General features: G+C 35.9%; 1 protein-coding gene across 1 annotated transcript in view; it reads left to right on the top strand.

The window, feature by feature from the left end:
* DNAJC1 (DnaJ heat shock protein family (Hsp40) member C1) overlaps positions 1-20,574 on the top strand; it is a 149,599-nt gene that overhangs the window by 113,376 nt on the left and 15,649 nt on the right. Inside the window, exon 9 of the mRNA XM_032473809.1 lies at positions 12,362-12,481. Coding sequence (XP_032329700.1) covers positions 12,362-12,481 — 120 coding nt within the window. The remainder of the gene's footprint in view (positions 1-12,361; positions 12,482-20,574) is intronic.

Here is a 20,574-nt window from a genome sequence, read left to right as displayed (position 1 = left end):
TTACATGTTTTATTTCTTTGACATTTTAAGTAAGTTTGTTTTTCTCAATTCAAAGCCATTTCCCCCAAATTGTAAGAATATGATAGCTTATATATATAATTTATAAAAGTTTTTTCTATTCAGATAAGTAAAATTTAATACAGACTTTTTAAATGTGCTTCTATCTTTGGGTATATTATAAACAATATACCTATCCAGACTGTAGTGTATTTGATCTGCATTCCTGACTGTCTTACAACCAAATGACCAGTAATCATTGTTTTCTGCATTAAAACAATTGCTTTAGAGCATTTAACAATCAAAAATAATGGAGTTAATATTAATATGCTTACAAGTGCCACTAAATTGTACAGCCCAGTATAAAAAATAACATTTTTATTTTTATGTAATTTATGTAGACTTTAGCAGGAATGTCAGTGTAACACTTATTGACCACTTAATAGTGACTTTTTCCCAAAATTTGCTTGATGGAGGGTCAGGTTCTTCACTGGCAAATGAGGTTAACAGATTTGTAGTTTATCATCTTGTGATTACTGCAGCTTGAAGGGACAAAGAGAAGCATCAAAAATAGAATATATCATCTAGAAAAGCCTTTAAATTTATATTTACATAATTACCAAAACCAAGGTAACCTCTTCTCCATACAGAAGTTGAAAAATCTATTCTTTCAAACAGCCATTTTTCCTTTAAGTGATAACATCTTTAAAAGCTCTTCCAAATGTATTAGAAAATTAAGTATAACAAACAGATTTGAAAACCAACTTACAGGAAATGACTCGGAATGATTGATAGGATCAAAAACTGCAAAGCTGAGTAATGTATTTATAAATCACAGTGTCGTTACTTTCTTGTTATGTCACTGTCTGAAACTTTTTATATTGCTATTCTGTGTACTCCTAAGAATTGTATCGTATCTCCTGCACAATCCAGACCTGCACAGATGAAACTGTCTAGCGGTAGTAAGATTGTAAAATAGCTTCTGAATTTTGAAGTCACTAGCAAAAAACTCAGTAAGTAAATGTACTGACTAAAACTGGAATTTTGATTGGAAGACAGCACATTTATATCTCCTTTCATTTGAACAAAAAATTAAGCTCTTCACCAGAAAAGGTCAGAGAGCTTGGACTTCACTGAGCTTACATAGGCTAAGTACATGTTTTGAGATCATCTTACAGATAAATATATATGTGTGAGAGAGAAAAAAAAAGCTTATTCCTACAATGGTACATATTACTTCTAGGTTATGAAATATTTTTTCTCAATTCCAAGAACTTTGTACCTGTCATTCTATTTTGCTTAACATTTGCACAACATTCTAGCTTCTTTAGTGAATCTTTTCACCCACAGGCACATTTTTCACTGCTTTTTATTCACTCATTCATTCAACTCATATCTAATCTATTAACTACTATGTGCAAGACAGTCAACTAAGCCCTTGGGATATATTTGAGAACATAACAGTCCTTGTTCTCATGGGACTTTGACCAGAGACAGGTTTTCCTCAGCATTCCCAATTACCGAGTTTACATATGTCCCTCATCAGAAAATTATTTGAGTGTTTTTGGTAACTGGACTACTGACCTTACTAGAGACCATCCTAAATTACAGGACGACAGTGATGGAATTTGCTCACAAATTGTACTCCTTAGTCCTCTGCTCACCTTCAGTGTTTACTCCTCCCAGTTTTTCTATGTCTACATTTTCAGCCATCAGCTCTATTCTGAGGACTTCCCAGTTTATATATACTTTAAAACTGCTTACCTTTCTTTTATAGCTACCTGCAGGACCTTACCATATCATAGCATACAGTGTATCTTCAATTCAGTATATCTAAAACTGAACTTAATCCTCTGTAACTTTCTCAGATCTGTATTTGCACATCATCTGCCATTACCGTAGACTCAGGATTTTGTAGCTACCTTTTGTGTGTTTTGTTTTTTACTTCCTGTTTTTATAAGCTCAGTTTATTCTGGCTTTGTTTTCTCTGTTTCTATCCCTACGTTTAAAGTTCCTTATTGCTAACCATCCTTGTCCAGGATCGCACTGTCTCATGACTGCTAGCAGTTTCTTAACTATTACCCCGTCACTTCATCCTGTTTGCTTGTCTCTGACTAGACCTTTAAAAATACCACTTCACTGGGGAGTCACTCTTTCCTTAAAGTATTTTCTTACTCATCTTACTATGATCTTTCCCTTGTCTGAATTCTTACAGCACTATTTCTGTACCACTTAATCTTTTACTTGGGTGTATAGTGCCTTGAATTATCTAGTATTTTGTTGGTTATAATTTTTTTCAATTAAAAAAAAACCTTGCTGACTGCCTGCTCTGTGGGCAACAGTGTGACTGGGTGATAGTGATAAATAAGACACACCCAGCTTTGTTCGTAATGTAAGCTAACATTTATTCAGTGGCTCCTGGGTGCCTGATGCTGTTCTGTGCACCTTATATATTACTCATTTAATTCTCACAGCAACCCCCTGTGGTCTGCCCTACTATTTTCCTCATTTTACACAGGAGAAAACTGAGGTACAGAGAGGAAAAATAACTTTATTCAAATCACTTACCTAATAAATGACAAAACCAAGTTTCAAACCCACTTTACTAGCTTGAGAATCCACGCTGTTAGTCACTACCACTATGTCATCTCGTCGAAAAGATAAGACAGAGACCTAAATAAGCATATTTTGAGGTTTACTGTAACAGCTTTGTGAGAGGGTTAGAGAACTTTTCCAATTCAGATGCAAGATTACGTCCACCTAGGAAAAAAAAAAACATAGGATTTGGAAGTAGGTGGAGAGAAACATTCCACAGGGGAACTTGCATGATATAAAGCACTCCTGAGACAAGACTGTTCAGAGCATGTTACCAGGCACAGTAAGTAATGTAGTTTAACTGGAACAAAGGATACCTGAAATGGTAAAGGGAAATAAATTTACAGAAGTGGGGTGCAGCCATGTCACAGATCTTGAATGTGAGATTAAGGTGTTTAAATCATATTTTGTAGGTAGTGGAGTGATACTGAGTCTGTATCATGGAATTGTTTAACTATAATGATGTAAAAGTTCAAAGGAAGGAGAAGGGCAATTAGAAAGTTACTGCAATGGGCTAAGTAAGAGATAATGAAGCCCTGAGTTAGGTAACTTGCAGGGAGGGTAGAAACCAGAGGAGAGACTGTATGAATCTTCTTGAATCGTCAAGATTTGTCAATTGATTGGCTACACAGCAAAGGTGGGAATGACTAGTAGGTGATTGGAAAAGAAAGATGTCATTTACAAAGATAGTGGGCACAGTTAGGAGGTGATAATTTGGGAGAAAAGGAAGATAGTCAGTTTGAGCCATGCCAAGTTTATGATGCCAGTGCAAGGAAACATTCAGCCGCAAAGTAGAATTTAAGAAATCAAAATTAGAGATATAAACTCTTAGAGACCTTGACATACATTTGATACCAAAATCCAGGAAAGCACGTAGAGGAAAAACATCTAAGGGAAATAGAAATCAGAGCCACCAAAGGAGTATTCCCAGAGTAAAGCAAGCCAGAAGATTGCAGTGGATTAAAATAGAAAGTAAGATAGTGGTATGTCTCAGAGAGGTAAAACAGATGTGGCACAACATGAGCATGTATGGAATCTGGGTTGTGAGAACATGAGTATTTGTGCTTATCTGTACTATTTTATTCTTTTCCCTTAAACTTCTATTTTTCTTTGCTTCTTTAATTGGATGTTCTACTTCAAATCAGTGAATTCTAGATTCCTTCATAGCACCCGGAAATCACAGATTAACTATGGTATCTATACATCTTGTAGAGACATGGATAAAGTGAATATTAAGTTATAGACGTAAGAGTAAATATAGATTAGTCCTGAACAAAGCTCTCTTGGGAGATTTCTAGCAACATGAAAGACTGAGCTGGTATGAATGAGCTCTGCCCTTCCAATGTAAGATTACGTATTAAGAGCAAAAACCCATAATCATAGCCTTGATTAAAAGAATAAAAGGGAAATCCAGTTTTGTTTTAATGCCAGTAACAGCTCAAAACCATAGTCATAAGCAGGAAGTGACACCACAGAATATAAGCCTTGGTGCCTGGGGTTTTAATGCTACTTGAAGCAAAAATTGTGCCTTTGGGTCCACAGGCAGCTGGAATTGAGCCTCCTGCATAAAGCCTAGTCTCGAAGGGCTACTGTTCTGTGAAAGGAAGAATGAGAAAAATTCAGTGGTCCAGAGCCATTAAAACCATTAGGGCCCTGACAGAAGCCAATGCAAAACTGTTCTCTACCAGAAAACTTAGGGCTTTGGGAGCTCCTGTTAAGGGATTTTTTTTTTTTAAAAAGTCAAAAACCTCAGTGAAGATGTGTTCATAATGTAAGTATAAACTTTGAGGGTAGTCAACAGATACAACAAAGAAGAAAATTGTCATTCTAAGAATAGGAGATAAGAAACCTAATCTGAAAGCCCATAAACTAATTACTTTTAGATAAACAATTAAAGAGATAAAAGAAGGAATAAAACCATAATGAAAGAACATGACAGGATAGAGAAAAAAGAACGAACTTCTGTAAATGATATATTCATTCAGTTTTTTTTTTTTTTAATGGTGGGATTAAACTGCTGAAATGAGAATTAGTGAATTAGAAAATGATCTGGTCAAATCACCCAGAGTGCAGAACCAAGAGATAAGAAAGGAAGATACATGAATGGTTAGGAGACTGGGAAGATAGAATGAAAAAGTATAGCATATATCTATCTAATGACAGTTTTTAAAGGAGTGAAAGGGAGAGGCACTATTACAATAAAGTAATGGCTGAAATTTACTAGAATTGATGAAAAAGACAGATCCTCATATTCAAGAAGTACACAGTATCCTGAAAACAATAAAACAATCACATTTAAACAAACCATGGAGAAACTGTTAAATAGTAAGCCAGTATTTTGTAATAACTGTAAATGGGAAGTAACCTTTAAAAATTGTATAAATTTTAAAAAAAAAATTTTAAAGTAAATTTTTAAAAAGAAATAACAGGAAAATAAGATAAAACAGAAAAGGACTGGCATTACAGTTGACCCTTGCACAACATGGGGATTAGGGGCACCGGCCCTTCACACAATTGAAAATCCTCATGTAACTTCACAGTTGGCCCACCCAATCCACAGTTCCACATCTGCAGATTCAACCATCTGCATTTCATGTAGTACATATTTATGGAAAAGAAATCTGCATGTAAATAGATCTGTGCAGTTCAAACCCATGTTGTTCAAGAGTCAACTTATAATTCCTTGAATGACCCATCAGTATGTTACCTACGAGAGACTCACTTTAGATGTAAGGACACACACAGACTGAAAGTGAAGGAATGAGAAGAGATACTCCATACAAATGAACACAAACGGAAAGCTGGGGTAGCTATATTTACATCAGACAAAGTCGACTTTAAAACAAAGACTATCATAAGAGACAGAGAAGGACATTTTGTAATGATAAATGGATCAATCCAACAAGAGGATATAATTTTATATTGTGTAGTGATCAATACATTTTTTTAAACTTGAATTTCAAAGCATGACTGATAAGCTGGTGGACTAATAGTGCATGTGCTCCAAAATTGAAAACAAACAAACAATTTGTACTGCTTTTTCAGAAGTCTTAAAGCCAGTGTCATGTTCTTAAATTTGTTTAATTAACCTCATGTTAGTCTTAAATATGATATAACTTTATCCGAAGTAGTGTAATAGTGATATATCTAACTTTGATTTTCTATACTTTGTTTTTCTTCATTTTTCTCAAAATAACAGTTTCAGGCAGTAAACAGTAATATAATTATTTATAAAGCTTTTCAGCATTAAAAAAAACAGTAGAAAACAAATAATGACTGCACAAAGATTTTCTAACATAAATTTACCAATGTTCATTTTCAGTCATTCTTTTTGAATAATATAGTAAATATTTATTACTACATAGATACATACACACATACATATATATCTTTTATATAATCTTAGTAAATAATAAAGTAAAAGTTGGGTCTTAATCATTTATAATTTCATCCATAATACTTTTTTTTCCTTTAAGAACTTTGAATTTTACTTGGGTTCTTCTATTGACTTTCTAGGTGACCTTAAGAAAATTATTACACCTCTTTTTGCCAGTTTCCTAACCTTATATAGTTGATGACAGTGTTATTGTTTCGGGAAGAATAGACAGGATATAGCTTTTGTAGAGCATTAGAAAGGTATAGCTAAAATAGACGACAGAGCCACAAATCCTGATTTAGATCCTTTTGCAGAGTATACAGTACTATTCCACAAACAGGGACAAAGTTTTAAATAGGTGGAATATTTATTTGTAATTTAAAATAATCTGAATGCAAAAGAAAAGTTGTGACAAACTACATCTTAAAGAAATTTGCATAACAGTACAATTTCCTTATCTGTATAATGAAAATTTTATGGCACATAATAGATAAATAGATCAATATAACATTAAGAGTCCTGAAATACACACACACAGTGTCAATTGATTTTGTTTTTAATTGATGTAGTCAGTTACAGTGTGTCAATTTCTGGTGTACAGCACAATGTCCCAGTCAAGCATGTATATACATATATTTGTTTTTATATTCTTTTCCATTGAAGATTATTATAAGATATTGAATATACTTTCCTGTGATATACAGAAGAAATTTGTTTTTTTAATCTATTTTTATATATAGTGGCTAACATTTGCAAATCTCAAACTCCCAAATTTATCCCTTCCTACCCCCTTTCCCCCAGTAACCGTAAGATTGTTTACTATGTCTGCAAGTCTGTTTCTGTTTTATAGATGCTTTCATTAGTATCCTCTTTTTTTTCTTTTTTTAGATTCCACATATGAGTGATACCATATATTTGTCTTTCTCTTTCTGGCTTACTTCACTTAGAATGACGATCTCTAGGTCCATCCATGTTGCTGCAAATAGCATTATTTTATTTGTTTTTATGGCTGAGTAGTGTATTCCATGTGACCACATCTTCTTTATCCAGTCATCTGTTGATGGACATTAGGTTGTTCCCATGTCTTAGCTATTGTAAACAGTGCTGCTAGGAACATTGGGGTGCACGTATCTTTTTGAATTAAGGTTCTCTCTGGTTATATGCCCAGGAGTGGGGTTGCTGGATCATATGATAAGTCTGTTTTTAGTCTTTTGAGGAATCTCCATACTGTTTTCCACAGTGGCTGCACCAAACTATATTCCCACCAGCAGTGTAGGAGGGTTCCCTTTTCTCCACACCCTCTCCAGCATTTATCATTTGTGGACTTTTGAATGTTGGCCATTCTGACTGGTGTGAGGTGATACCTCACTGTAGTTTTGATTTGCATTTCTCTGATAATTAGTGATATTGAGCATTTTTTCATGTGCCTATTGCCCATTTGTATGTCTTCATTGGAGAATTGCTTGTTTATGTCTTGTGCCCATTTTTGGATTGGGTTGTTTGTTTTTTTCTTATTAAGTTGTATGAGCTGCTGATATATTATGGAGATTAAGCCCTTGTCAGTCTCATCTTTTGCAAATATTTGCTCCCATTCTGTAGGTTGTCTTTTTGTTTTGCTTATGGGTTTCCTTTGCTGTGTAGAAGCTTGTAAGTTTGATTATGTCCCATTTGTTTATTTTTGTTTTTATTTCTATTGCTTGGGTTGACTGCCCTGGGAGAACATTGCTGAGATTTTGCATGTACCTCTCATTACTGCTTTCTGAATCCCCACAAAAGGGGAGAGTAAAGGAATAAAAAAAAGCAGAGATTAGTACTGTCGGTAAAGACTTGAGACCCCTGTCACACCCTCATGTTACTCCTTATCACTCACCTGTTGGGCCTGTGCAGTAAATTATCGTGAACCTAATTAGCTGTGGTTCTGGATGTGCTCATCTTGGGCCAGCTGCGTCCCTCCACCTGATTTCACTGGGACTTGGCAGGAGGCTGACTCTGCGGCATCCACTCTTGCAGGTTTTCGCTGTCTGCACTGTCCCAGCACTAGCTCTTGTGGTTCCCCTCCACCCATACCTTTGTAAATAAGCCCTCCTGGACAAACAAAATAAGCACTCAACCAAAAGGAAAAAAATAAATCTCTCCAATAGCTTTGTGTGTCATGCAGAGTAAATGAGCCCAAGTCCTCACAGTGGCCTCCAGGCCCTGAACACAATTTGAGCCCCTCACCCTCTGCCGCCTTTGTTGCTCTGTTCCAGCCGCCTGGTCATCTTGCCGTCCCTCAGACATTCTAGACGGGCTCCCACCTCAAGGCCTTTGTGCTTTGCTGTTTGCTATGCCTGCAGTCATCTTTCACTATGTGCCAAAGCACCCCAACACTCAGTGACATAAAATATTTTGACAAGGAATGGATCAAACATCTTTGTGTCCATTTCTCAAAGGGTCCATTTATTTACTATTACTCCTCAAAAGAAGAAGGAATTTGAACTATATGCATTGTCTCGAGCAGTGTTTCTCAAACTATCTATAGTGAAGGACCAGGTTTTAAAAATTATTTCCGTCTGTTGCTGACCGAGTTGTAGTCCTATTGTGCCAAACAGAAATGCAGCTCGCACTTCATGTGACCCATGGTGCTAGTCTGACGACGCCCCAGCTGGCTCATATAAAGGAAGAGCTGACTGATCGCTCTTGGTCCTTGTGGCAGTTTTCAGTTGCTGTAAGTTTCTAACCCTTACTGCAGGTTTCTGAACTTCTCACAGGTGGGTACCAAACTTGTTTGCCATTTGATGCCAGACCACACGTGAGGATCCCTGGTCCAGAGGGGACCTCTCTTTTGGCAAGGTAGCTAAATCATAGATAAAGAGACCTTTTGGGGTGCAATGATTGCTGCTAAAGAATCACATTATAATAGCTTAGGTGAGAGTTTCTCTTCCTAAGAGCGAAAAGACATTTGAAGTGATTTGTTTTCAATTTTGTTTTTTTTTTTTTAATATGTATCATTTATCCACATATACAGTCAAGATCAAATAACTGCTCAATTTTCAAGTGGGAAATGAAAATTGTATAGCTGAAAGGCAAATGCACATTCTCAGACACAAAGGTAGAATTAGAGGGTAGCAGGTTATTACATGACTAGATACACAGCTGCATTATTAGGTATGTATCTGATATTTTAACTGTGTGCTATAATAAGGATTTTTTTAGGTAAAATCTGAGAAGTTATGAGTTGAACTGAATCTAAAAAGTTGTTGAATCCAAAATTGTAAGTTCTGTAATTACAAAAATAATGATCATTAATAGGTCATTTCAATAGAAATATTGTTCATTGGGGAGTTTTAATATCTATTAACTAGAACTAGACCTTTTGTCATTAAAGTATAAAAATGCACTATATAAGTACTTTTAAAAATTTTCCTGTAATTTGGTCGTTTTCAGCACTGAACAAATTGCAGGACAGTTTGTAGTTAACATTTTATGGTCTAACTCTGTGAAGGGAAAGGTATATAGGGGTTACCTTAAAGATACAGTGTGCTTTCCCTTCAGCCTGTCCCCCAAGAATATTAAGGATTTTCACATCTTTGAACATAGCTGATTTTATGACAATCTATCCCAAAGGGATATCATTTGGGAATACAATTTAAATGCTATATCAGCTCTTACTTTAGTAGATCTATTTTGTGGTCACTCCATTAAAGCATTGAATAATTTGAAAACTTTTTATTTTTTATTCAGTACGGAGATTTATTCCCAGAGCGGGACTTTTCTGATGCAAAATTGGAATGCTTGTGTACTCACAACAGCTGTCCCCGCACCATGTGGTATCTTCCATCACTTTACTGTAGAGATGAATTTTTGGCCCAGTGTCTCAGTAATATTGGACACACATGGTTTTAAGTGGCAAGCAGGATGCTTATGCATTCACTTGACTTACACAGCTACAGCTGGCTCCAGATTAGAACAAGGAGACGACATTCACACCACGGCCACCCTCACTCCCGGCTGAGGGAGGAGCTGGATCTCAGTAGGTGCTGCTGCTTCTAAAGACACAGCTAACTACTGCCCAGGGATTCACATTCACCACAGTGCCTTACAGCTGTGAGAGAGAGAACATGCATCGCTACAGGGGTTCTCTCAGAGATTTCAGATTATGGTCCTAGTTAATATCGACCTGGTTTTTTAATATTAATAATAAAATCGTGGCTGTGAAACAACAATACAAAAAGGAAAGATTATCAGAGCAGTAGATGATTTTTTAGGCCTAGCCATCCACATATGTGACTTTCATGTTTTCCTTTCTAGGGAAAAAAAGTGGCACTGTCCTTTTAGACTCATTAACAAGGAATTAAAATTAGATTGCTTCTTAATGCCCGTTCATATATGTAGCGTGTTTGGAAAGCCAATCTATTAAAAATAGATTATTTTAAAGAATTAGTTTACTATGTGAAACAGTGGCTTACATTGACATTTTTAGACAATACCGTTTGCTCCGGAAATGTTTGTTGTAACTAATGCAGAAATAAGATGACTTGATGTAGTGTGGAATGGCATGGATATCCTATGTGGCTTGAATACTGTAATCTCGGTGCAGCATCAACTTCATGCTCTTTGTGGGATGACTTTGTACTATAAGCTTATATTTAAGTTCGTCTTAACTCTTTTGCATTTCTGAAGCCAATTGGTATAGTTTTTAAAGTTGCAGCTTTTAGCAAAAATTATTTCCTTGAAAATCAATTCTGTCCAAATAATACCTGAATAATACTTTCTCTTAAAGTAAAAACAAACAACTAAAAAGAAAAAAACCTTCAGTGTAAATTTTTAAATTATCTGATATGGAGAATTAGATTTCTGACATTCATTAGATGTCAAAGAAATTCCGACCATACTCAATGTAGGCTAACTTTTTATAGAAGTGAATTTATGCATGTGTTTCGTTAGGGTTGTACTGATGAATATGTTTGAGGCTTTCAGCTCTTAGTGGATACAAAATAGAATGATTGATAAAATCCTCCCTACTATTGGCTATTATTTACCGACTCTTAAGTGGCAGGTTGTATTTATGCCAATTTATCTGCTTCAGGGAACATTCTTGATAGCAGAACAAAGTGAATAAAAGTAGTTTGCTTTGCAAATGAATGCAAATGGGAGAGCCTTTCGGAAAGCCCTTTAACACGGGCAGTGCACTTTGATTATGAGTGAAGCTGCCATTTGGACATGGTGAAAAGAGCACGCTTGAACCATTGATTGGGGGAGACAGTAAAAAGTCAGGAAGGGCCGCGTTAAGCTTGCAGTGAGGCAGGCGGATGTCAGTGTGGTTAGAGCACAGTGGGAGAGTGACAGGGAGGATTAGTGTCAGGGAGAAGCTTTGCTGTAGCTGTGGAGATAGTCCCTGGGGTCACTCACCTCTGACTGTTGCTCTGTGCTGATGGTTCTGTAATGCAAACGGCCTGATGTATGCCTGTTCATTATCGGAAACGGTGATTAGAAAAGGTATTTGTCTCAAAGGTTCCCTTCTTTCTTTCTCTTCTCTTCTTTATTTTTAATTAAAGGAAAATAAGGTGGCTTCCTCCATCTTTGCTGACTCCTAGAGCCTTGTGTGCTACAGTGTGGCTACTGCCTCTGGCAGGGAATAGTTTAGTGCTAAACTGTATGTAAAGTTGTAACCTGGTTATCTGTTATTTGATAATGGTTTCTTTGGCTTCAGCTTTGGGTATCACCAAGCGGTAGTGCTGAGTAAAATGCAAAGAATATGCTTGCACTTAGAAGTTTTGCTTTTGCAAAAAAGCTTTTGTAATATTTAAGGAATTTCATTCATTTTAATAATTTGATCAACTTTTAAAAGCTGTTTACCTTCTCAGAAGAAATGCTGCTTTGCCTGGACTTGATGGTTTAAGTCTTGGTTGGGAAAGTTTCTTATTTCTTTTCCCAAGTTTTATAAAATGCTAATAGCACTTGATAAGTTAAACTTTTTGAAAATACATGATTTTTTAGAATTAAATGTTACACAGACTGAACAAAAAATATCTGTCTCAGTTCTGTTTCTAAATCAGTACATTTACTTGTTCATATTTTCACGTATGCTTATAGTTTTTTTGTTTTTGTAATCAGGCATTTGTGAGCATTAGTGACATAATGCACCTCAAAACAATGGTCTTTCTTTTTGTAATGTCTTCAAGAGCCTGGGTTCGTGATATTTCTTCTTTGTTATTTGGTTTACATCAGAACTTTTTAAAGGCTACTGAAGCTTTGCACTCTGTTAAGTATGTAGCTCAAACCTTCACCTAAACTATTAGATACATTTTAACGTTATTTTTGCAGACAGTATAATGCCAGTACTTTGGTTCACAGGTTTATTAAATGCTTTTAGCAAACATTCTCTAAATTTTTTTTTTTAATGTTTTGTAGGCACCTGAATGGACGGAAGAGGACCTCAGCCAGCTGACAAGAAGTATGGTTAAGTTCCCAGGAGGGACCCCAGGTCGATGGGAAAAGATTGCCCACGAATTGGGTCGATCGGTGACAGATGTGAGTTCACTCAGATTTGCATTGCATGGAGAGTGCAAACAACAAACCAGAACAAGGCAACTATGTATCAGGCAGACATAGATGCATCCATATTATCTTTGGAGAAAGGCTACAGTCCTTTTAGGATCTGGAAGCGAACCATTAACGAAATAAGTAAGAAGCAGATGTCAGCCAGTCCCCTGGTCCACAATTAACAGCTGTGTGAGGAATTCTAGTGTTTAGAGACTTAAGCTACTGTAACCTAGTCACAGAAAAACAATGCTAGTTTCTGTGTTTAGAGTGACCCCTTTAGCTGTGGCAAAAAATAGTCCTCAGATCAGAATTAGAAAATTTATATTTCAGCTGGATCTTTTTAACGTTGAGGTTCAGGTTGCTTTAGGTATTTAGACAGGTGGTTTGCATTAATTAAATGAGCACTCTTCCTAAAATGTTTTATTTCAAGGATGATACCTACCATCCATTTTGACAGTTGTTTAACCCCCTAAAATTTTATGCATATAATTTTAATATATGTAATTATAAATAAAATTTAATATTTACATATAAATATACATTTATACATGTATGACTCATCATACCTACCATTTAAAAGACAAAGTGTTTACCTGGAAAGTTTTAGATTTAACACTTTGGAAATTTAGAGCAGAGAATCATAAAAGCACCTATCACAGCACCAAACATGTACTAAATAATTTATTGAACTTATTTTAAAATAAATCCTTTAGATCTAAAATATTTAAGAGGTTACTAAAAGCAAAGATTCAATTCTGTTAGTACACCTTTGGGTCTTAAATCCTGCAAAAGAATTAAAACACAACTACCAAAAAAAAAAAAAAAAACCAACCAACCTGTTGCATAAATGCTATAAGTTATTTTTCATAGTAAACTTCCACTTTTTAATTTAGAAGCAAACTTACAAAACATATGACTTTTTTTTGTTCTTTTTTGATAGGAGCTGCTTTGAGAATTTTAAATTATATAAATGTTTTTACTACCATATTTAAAATCACATATTTGAATTTTGTAAGATATTTTTCATTATTTTGGCTTCAGAGTTAAAGTCTGATCATGTGGAAAATTACCCCTTGTATGTTTTTTTTGCTATTTCATAATGAGACCAGTTAGCTTTGGTGACTGGAGAAAAGTCGTAAGGATACCTTTTCTTCTGCTAAGAATGTTACTGGGATGTGCATTTTATTATCTGGCTTAAAGGCTGTCTGTAAAAGATAAGTTAATGACTTATCAGTAAATATCTGACCAGATTAAAGATATTCCATCCTTAGTGATGTTTAAGTACTATAATCCTCTGACTATACTACTACTGTTAATATGATGATTAACAGAAATTACTAAAATAAGTTTTAGAAAATCATAAACAAGCATTGGTTTAAAAGGGTGCAGTTGGCTAATGAGAGAGACTAGTTCACTATTTAGTATCACCCTTGAAGACAGCCCTGCCTTAACTTTTTAAATAATATTTCTGTGACACCTTACAATTAATGATAGAGGCGAGTAAGAAATTGATTAGAGCAACATTTTAAATTTGTTGTCATTAAAATTTGGTTAAATTTTTATCTATATTTTTAAGAGGAGAGAGATGAACATTTAAATGCTAAGAATATACATGATGTAACCAACAGAGCCTTGAAGTGGCTAGTTAGTATTATAGATACAGAAAATCCACATAACTTACAAGCATAGCCTTAGTGCAGTCTTGGTATATATAAAGTCATCTTTTCATACTTTTGCAAATTCATCCCATAGGTTCATTCTTTAAATTCTTTTCTTACCCAAAAGAGACTGATTCAGTGTATACAATAGATATTTTTTCCTTTTACCATGGAAGTAGCAAATACGACTTTTTGAGATGTTTTTACTCTCCAAGTATTAGTTCTATTTTCAAAAGACTGCAAAAGTACCTTGGGAATAAACCTTAACGTTTGGGGCGCTAAAACTGCCATTGTAACTTTTCTTCTGTACCCGTATACACATATATAGACTCATACTCTGTGTTCATTCTGTGAGCATCGTCTCTATGGCTAGACTGTACATTTCATTCCAGTAACTACACATACACACAGACTGTAAACCTCTCTCTCTCTCTCTCTAGAAGAGGACAGGTGTCTAAAGACTCAGAAGTCACTTTAGTGAACACACAGTGAATTACACTGAAGCAGCTAAAATGAGTTTGGCTAATACAGTTCCTTTAGTAGAATGTTAAGTGAAAGTTGACCATACTTTGGAAGATCACTGATACTTTTTGGCGTATGGTGGTAATTAGATTTGTTTTCATTAAGCATTTGACTCTGAAAAAGAAAGCAAGTTCAGTTTGCTGTCATCGGAAGTCCTGCACACTGACCGGCCACCTGTACCCATTCGCCCTAGCTCTGTACATCTGGCCTTTGACTTTGCTAAGTGTGTAGCTTCAGGCTTAGTTCTCTTTCCTTCAAGAAACAACTGACCTTTTTGGGGGAGGGGTGAGTGTGCCTGTGGTGGAATCTATAAATTTTTTATTTGGTTTGGCAGATTACAGTGAAAAATTCATTTTATTCCTCAATTAAGAAAGGAGTTTTCTGTGTATTAATTGTCATAATTAATGAGTTAAAGTGCTAAATTCTACTCTGGAGCAATGTTATTAGCTTTGTAAAAAAAAAAAAAAAAAACAATGCAAAGTGTATGTGAGTATGTGAAGTCAGATATACCTAAGCAGCAAGGCCTGCTTTATTACGATGAAATATTTTCAGTGTTAATCTGTGTCTTTCAATCAGACAATTTTGGTAACCACAAAGGACACTCAAATTGTAAAAATAACAGAGGAAACAAAAACTGTCTGGCTTGTAAAACCAACTTTAATGTGATTATTAACTGCAGGTTTTCTAAATTAAGGTCAGGGAGCCTCAGATTTCTTGCTTGTGAAATAATATCATTCCTCTTGCCCGAAAGGATGTAAACCGATTCTAATTCTCTCTGTGGTCACTAATCTCTTGCATTCTGGTTGTGATAACAGACCGATTAGAGATTTTCTTCCTGCTTAGAAAAGGCCCAGGTAGGCAGCAAAACAGAAGATAGGTGGTTAGATTTATCATTTGCTTAGTGCCACAGTGAGGCATAAGGGGCGTGCAGATAAGCGTCCCCAAATGTGAGTGAAAAGGAGGAGGAAAAATGACAAAATTCCCAGTTTTCTTTTTTATAGCCACAAGGGTGGAGGAGATAACCTGGTGGGGGAGTCGTGCTGTTAGGGCAGTTGTTTCAGAAAACATCTGTGGACTATTCAATAGCAAGTAAACTTTTATCAGTGAACTAAGTATGTAGTATATATAATGCTGAATGGCATGTGTTAGTTAACATTTGAAATATTTTATCTATAATAAAGTGTTACACTTTAGGTATATCTTAGTTAAAACTTTGCATTTATTAAACAAAGCTAATAACATCGCTTGTATTTATCCAGAGTAGAATTCAGCAATTTAACTCGTATATATTTTTGGCAAATATTTATTATTGCTGTTCCTTTTAGAGTCAGACCAGTCCTCCACAAGTTGCAAAGGTGACAGGTTCATCGTCACCACCCTCTTCATCAGGCTGACTGCCCCAGCACTTCTCTCCCTGAGCCTGACCTCATGCTCCTCTCCCTCTCCCCTCCTCCGCCTCATGACTTTTAAAGGTATTTCAGTTTTACAAGGAATGGGTCCTTCATCCAGTTCTTGCTAGGTGAGTCACTAGCTAATCTAATAGTCAGTTTTCAATCTGATATTAATACATGATAGTTTAATGTGTTACCACATTACTCACATACACGTTTTAATCGGAGCCTTCAGGTCCTTATCCCAAATATATGAATGATTGATGTAAGAATTTCAGGCAACTTGGTTGCCTTTTTGAAGGAAAGAGAAGGCAGAACATTATTTTGAGAGAGTAGGACCTTTTAGTGTCCATCAGAGAAAACTACGTAGTTAATTGCTTAATCTGTCTATTGGCCTGGTTAGAGTTTTGCTATATATTATGATTTCTGGGCCAGAGGTTTATAGATTCACATTCTGTGTCACCATTGCTATCTCAGCTTTGAACAAAGTTACATGTAGAACCAGATTATAAATTATATAAATTACTGCATGAGAATAACATTGCAAAAATCAGATAAGAGATCAAAACATTTTTAACTGCTTTAAGTGATGCTATTGACTATGCTATCATTCATTTTTATAGTATTTTACGTTTTTCAAAACATTTAAATATGTTATTTTACTTGACCTTCACAACAGCATTGTGGAAACAGGCAAAAATTATTTATACCCATTTTACACTTGAGTAAACTGCTACTTAGAATTTATTCAAGGCAACACAAGTATTAGTGGAGGTATGGAACAATATTAGATATTTTGATTCCTCATGTAATATGTTCTTATCACTACTTAATACTGTTTTATTGCTGGATATATGAAAAACACTTAGAGACTTATCCTTAGACCTTTTTTGGTAAAACTGTGTTCATAGGGAAAAAAAATTTCTTTTGAGTGTATTTCTAAAAGTTTCTTCTAATCATCTGTAATGAAAAATAACTTCTATAAACATCTTGCTGTTGATCATTCTAGACATTAGTCTTCTAGATTCATCTGCACTTCACTAGGAAACATGAGCTGCTCTCCATGACAGTGCAGATCCGCATCACGTTTCTAAACACCTACAACTACTCCCTGTTGTCTTCATATAAGTAAGGAGCATCCCACTGACTTGTTATTTAAATTGCTTCCCTTGGGGCTATTTTACTAGGATTTTTTTTTCTTCATTCATCTTCTCATTTGTATCTCTTTCCTTAGCTTATATGCCTAGAAGTAGGCTGCTTGGTTCAAGAATATGATTGTTTTTAGACCCTTTGATGACTCTAAAATTGGCCTCAAGAAATCTACAGTGCTTCTGGTAGTAAGAGAGGGGACACTGCCTCAGTCTCACAAACACTGATCATGTTTTGCTTCCCACCACGGCTCATCAAATAAGTGGAAAGTGCTGTAGCTCTGATTTCTGTAACTTACCTCCTTACTTACTGGTCTTATTTCAGATAGAGTTGTGTTAATTCATAAGAATTTTAGGATCGATAGTTCTACCTTCTTGAAAATAATACTTTACCATTTACTTTATATCATATTTTGTTATCTTACTTGATTGTATTAGCTAACAATTCCAAAGAAATGTTATATTACAGTAATAGTGATTAGTGAAGACTTTTTGCTCAACATTTTAATAAGAAAACCTAATGTTTAGCCATTAATTTTAGTATTTGTCATTGATATGAGACTACTTATACTAGGGAAATGTCCTTCAATTTAATTTTTCCAATTCAAATTTGTTATGTTCAGGAACAGATGTGAAATTTTAACAATGTTTTTTAACATCCCTTGACTTGATCATATAATTGTCTCATATGGCTTGAGGATGAATATCTTGTCAAGGTACCCTTTTTGTATTTCCAAGATAAAAGATTAGTAATATATAACCAAGTTTAATAAACAGCTAGATTTTATTTGTTCATTTATTTAGAATTCTTGCATTTATGTATCTTTAAATTACTATAGAACTTTTGGTGTTTTGTTAATTGGGTATCTGTAGGTAGGGTTATACCAGGCTTCCAGAATCAGTTTATTATACCTGCCTTCCAACATCTAGAGGGTCAAGAGACTCCTGAATTAAGACAAAAGGAAAGGATGCTATTTTAAAAACCAGAAAAATAAGTATTCAAATAAGTAGAATGGTTGAAAGTTATCATCAGGAAAACCTCTGAGAGAGCAGAATAAAGAGACAAGTAATTTTAAAATACTTATTAAAAAAGATAAGGAATACATGGAATCAGTCCAAGAGATCAAAATCTTACTTTAAAAGTTCCAGCTAGACAGAAAACAGACACAAGAGCATTATTCAGTAAATAACACAAGGAGGTTTTCCAGGGTGAAGAAACACCTGGAAACTTACAAGGTGGTCTCTTATAAATCTCTTATAAGAGCCTTCCACAGTCAAGTAGAATACATGGAAACAATCCTGGGAAATTCATGAACACTGACTCCACAGAAGATCTTTAAAGCTTCTAGGGAGAAGAAACCTCCAAGGTAAGGCAGGTCAGAGTGACAGCAGATTGCTTAGCAACACTAGATTCTGGGAGACCAGGGAACGATGCCTTCACAGTTCAAGGAGAGATGGTTCTGAACCTAGAACAGACCAAGCGTGTGGTACTTACACAGGGGAAGGACTCATACTCATACTCCCGAGACTGCACTCCAGCAAACAAGGAATAAATCAACAACGAGGAGTCCACGAATAGTGGATGCAGCCCAGTGAACAGAATTTCCAAGACCCCACAGTGATCTAGCCGGTCACTCCACGGCGGAGTAGGAGAGCAAAGGACTGGGTGAGAGCAACAGCAGAAATGTACGTACGTGAACAAAAGTCAGCTAGACGCTCCTCAAACAACAGAAAACCATTCAAAAGAGGCACAGTCCAAATTTAAGTTCAGGCATACCTCGGATACTACAGATTCAGTTCCAGACCACTGAAATAAAGCAACTATTGCAATAAACCGACTCCCATGAATTGTTTGGTTTCCCAGTGCATCTTAAAGTTACGCTTATGCTGTCGTGTAGTCTGTTAAGTGTGCAGTAGCATCACGTCCAAAGATGGACATGCTTTAATTTTAAAAATTTATTACTAAAAAATGCTAACCATCATCTGAGCCTTCAGTGTCTTAATTTTTTTAATTTTAAATAAAAAAACTAATTACCCCCCCAAAATCAACAAAAGTAAAAAAAAAAAAATTTTTTTTATTTTAAAGGATGTACTGGGGATTGAACCCATAACCTCATGCATGCTAATAAGCACGTACTCTACCACTGAACTCTACCCTCCCCGAGTGTCTTAATTTTTGTGCAGTAGTAACATTAAAGATCACTGATCACACACCACCATGACAAATATAATAATGAAAAGGTTTACAATATCATCAGAATTATCAAGATGTAACAGAGACACGAGATGAGCAAATGCTGTTGGAAAAATGGCACTGGTAGACTTTCTTGACACGGAGTTGCCACAAACCTTCAATTTCTAAAAAACCCGCAGTATCTGTTAAGCACAGTAACACAAAGCACAGAAAAATGAGGTCTGCCTGTGTGCTGAAAAGTAGAATGATGCAAAGGACAAAAGAATTAGATACAGAGAACATTCTCCTTTAAGTGACACCAAAAGTGTGAGCACAGCATAGTACTTGTCTCCACAGGGAGAACCAGATCATGACTATGCAAGATCTTCCACAACAGTTTTTCATAGTCCAAACATTTTACATATTTTACAGATGGTTCTCCAGTATTTTAGATCAACAAACTGTGGAAGACTATGGCAACTTGTCCCTCAAAATATGTTCTCCCCTTCTCTGGTAATAGATCTGTGGTCAGGCACATATTTGCCCAGAAACACTGCACTTCCACGCCCCCCAGGCTCTGCTCAGGGTAGGTTACTAATTTCTTCTCAGAGGAACATAACTGAAGTAATGTGTGTTGCTAGGGGCTCTTCCTCACTCTTCCCTTCCGCGGAGCTGGAATACCAGTTTGCCTGCAACTAAGCTGCAACCATGCAGGCAAAGACAATTGCCCAAAAGAACAGCAGAGAAGCACGATGGAAAAAACCCGAACGTGTGGAGTGAAAGAAAAATTGTAGAGCATGACAAGTGCAGTGAAGAAAGATAAAGCAGAGTAAGAGGTTAGAGACTGCAGGGAGTTGCGATTTAAAATAGGATTCTCAGGAAAGTCCTCTCGAAGAGGTGATGTTTGAGCAGAGACACAAAGCAAGTGAGGGAGCAAGGTTATCTGAGAAAGAGCATCCCAGACGGCATGTACAGGGGCTCTGAGGCAGGAGCATGCTTGGGGCGTGCAGAGCCCAGCAAGGAGCTCATGATGTGTCTGACCAGGAGAGGATTAGAGTGGATGAGGCCAAGAGCTAGTGGAGGAACAGACCACTGTGACCTCATTGGCGAAGGTGAAGATTTTGGATTTTACTCTGAAATGAGAAAGCACTAGAAGATTCTGAGCAAAGAAGTGCAAGATCTAAAAGGG

This window comes from Camelus ferus, chromosome 35, assembly GCF_009834535.1.
Source record: "Camelus ferus isolate YT-003-E chromosome 35, BCGSAC_Cfer_1.0, whole genome shotgun sequence".
Taxonomy (NCBI): domain Eukaryota; kingdom Metazoa; phylum Chordata; class Mammalia; order Artiodactyla; family Camelidae; genus Camelus; species Camelus ferus.
Note: the sequence above shows the minus strand (reverse complement) of the source record. Positions and strands in the feature narration are given on the sequence as shown.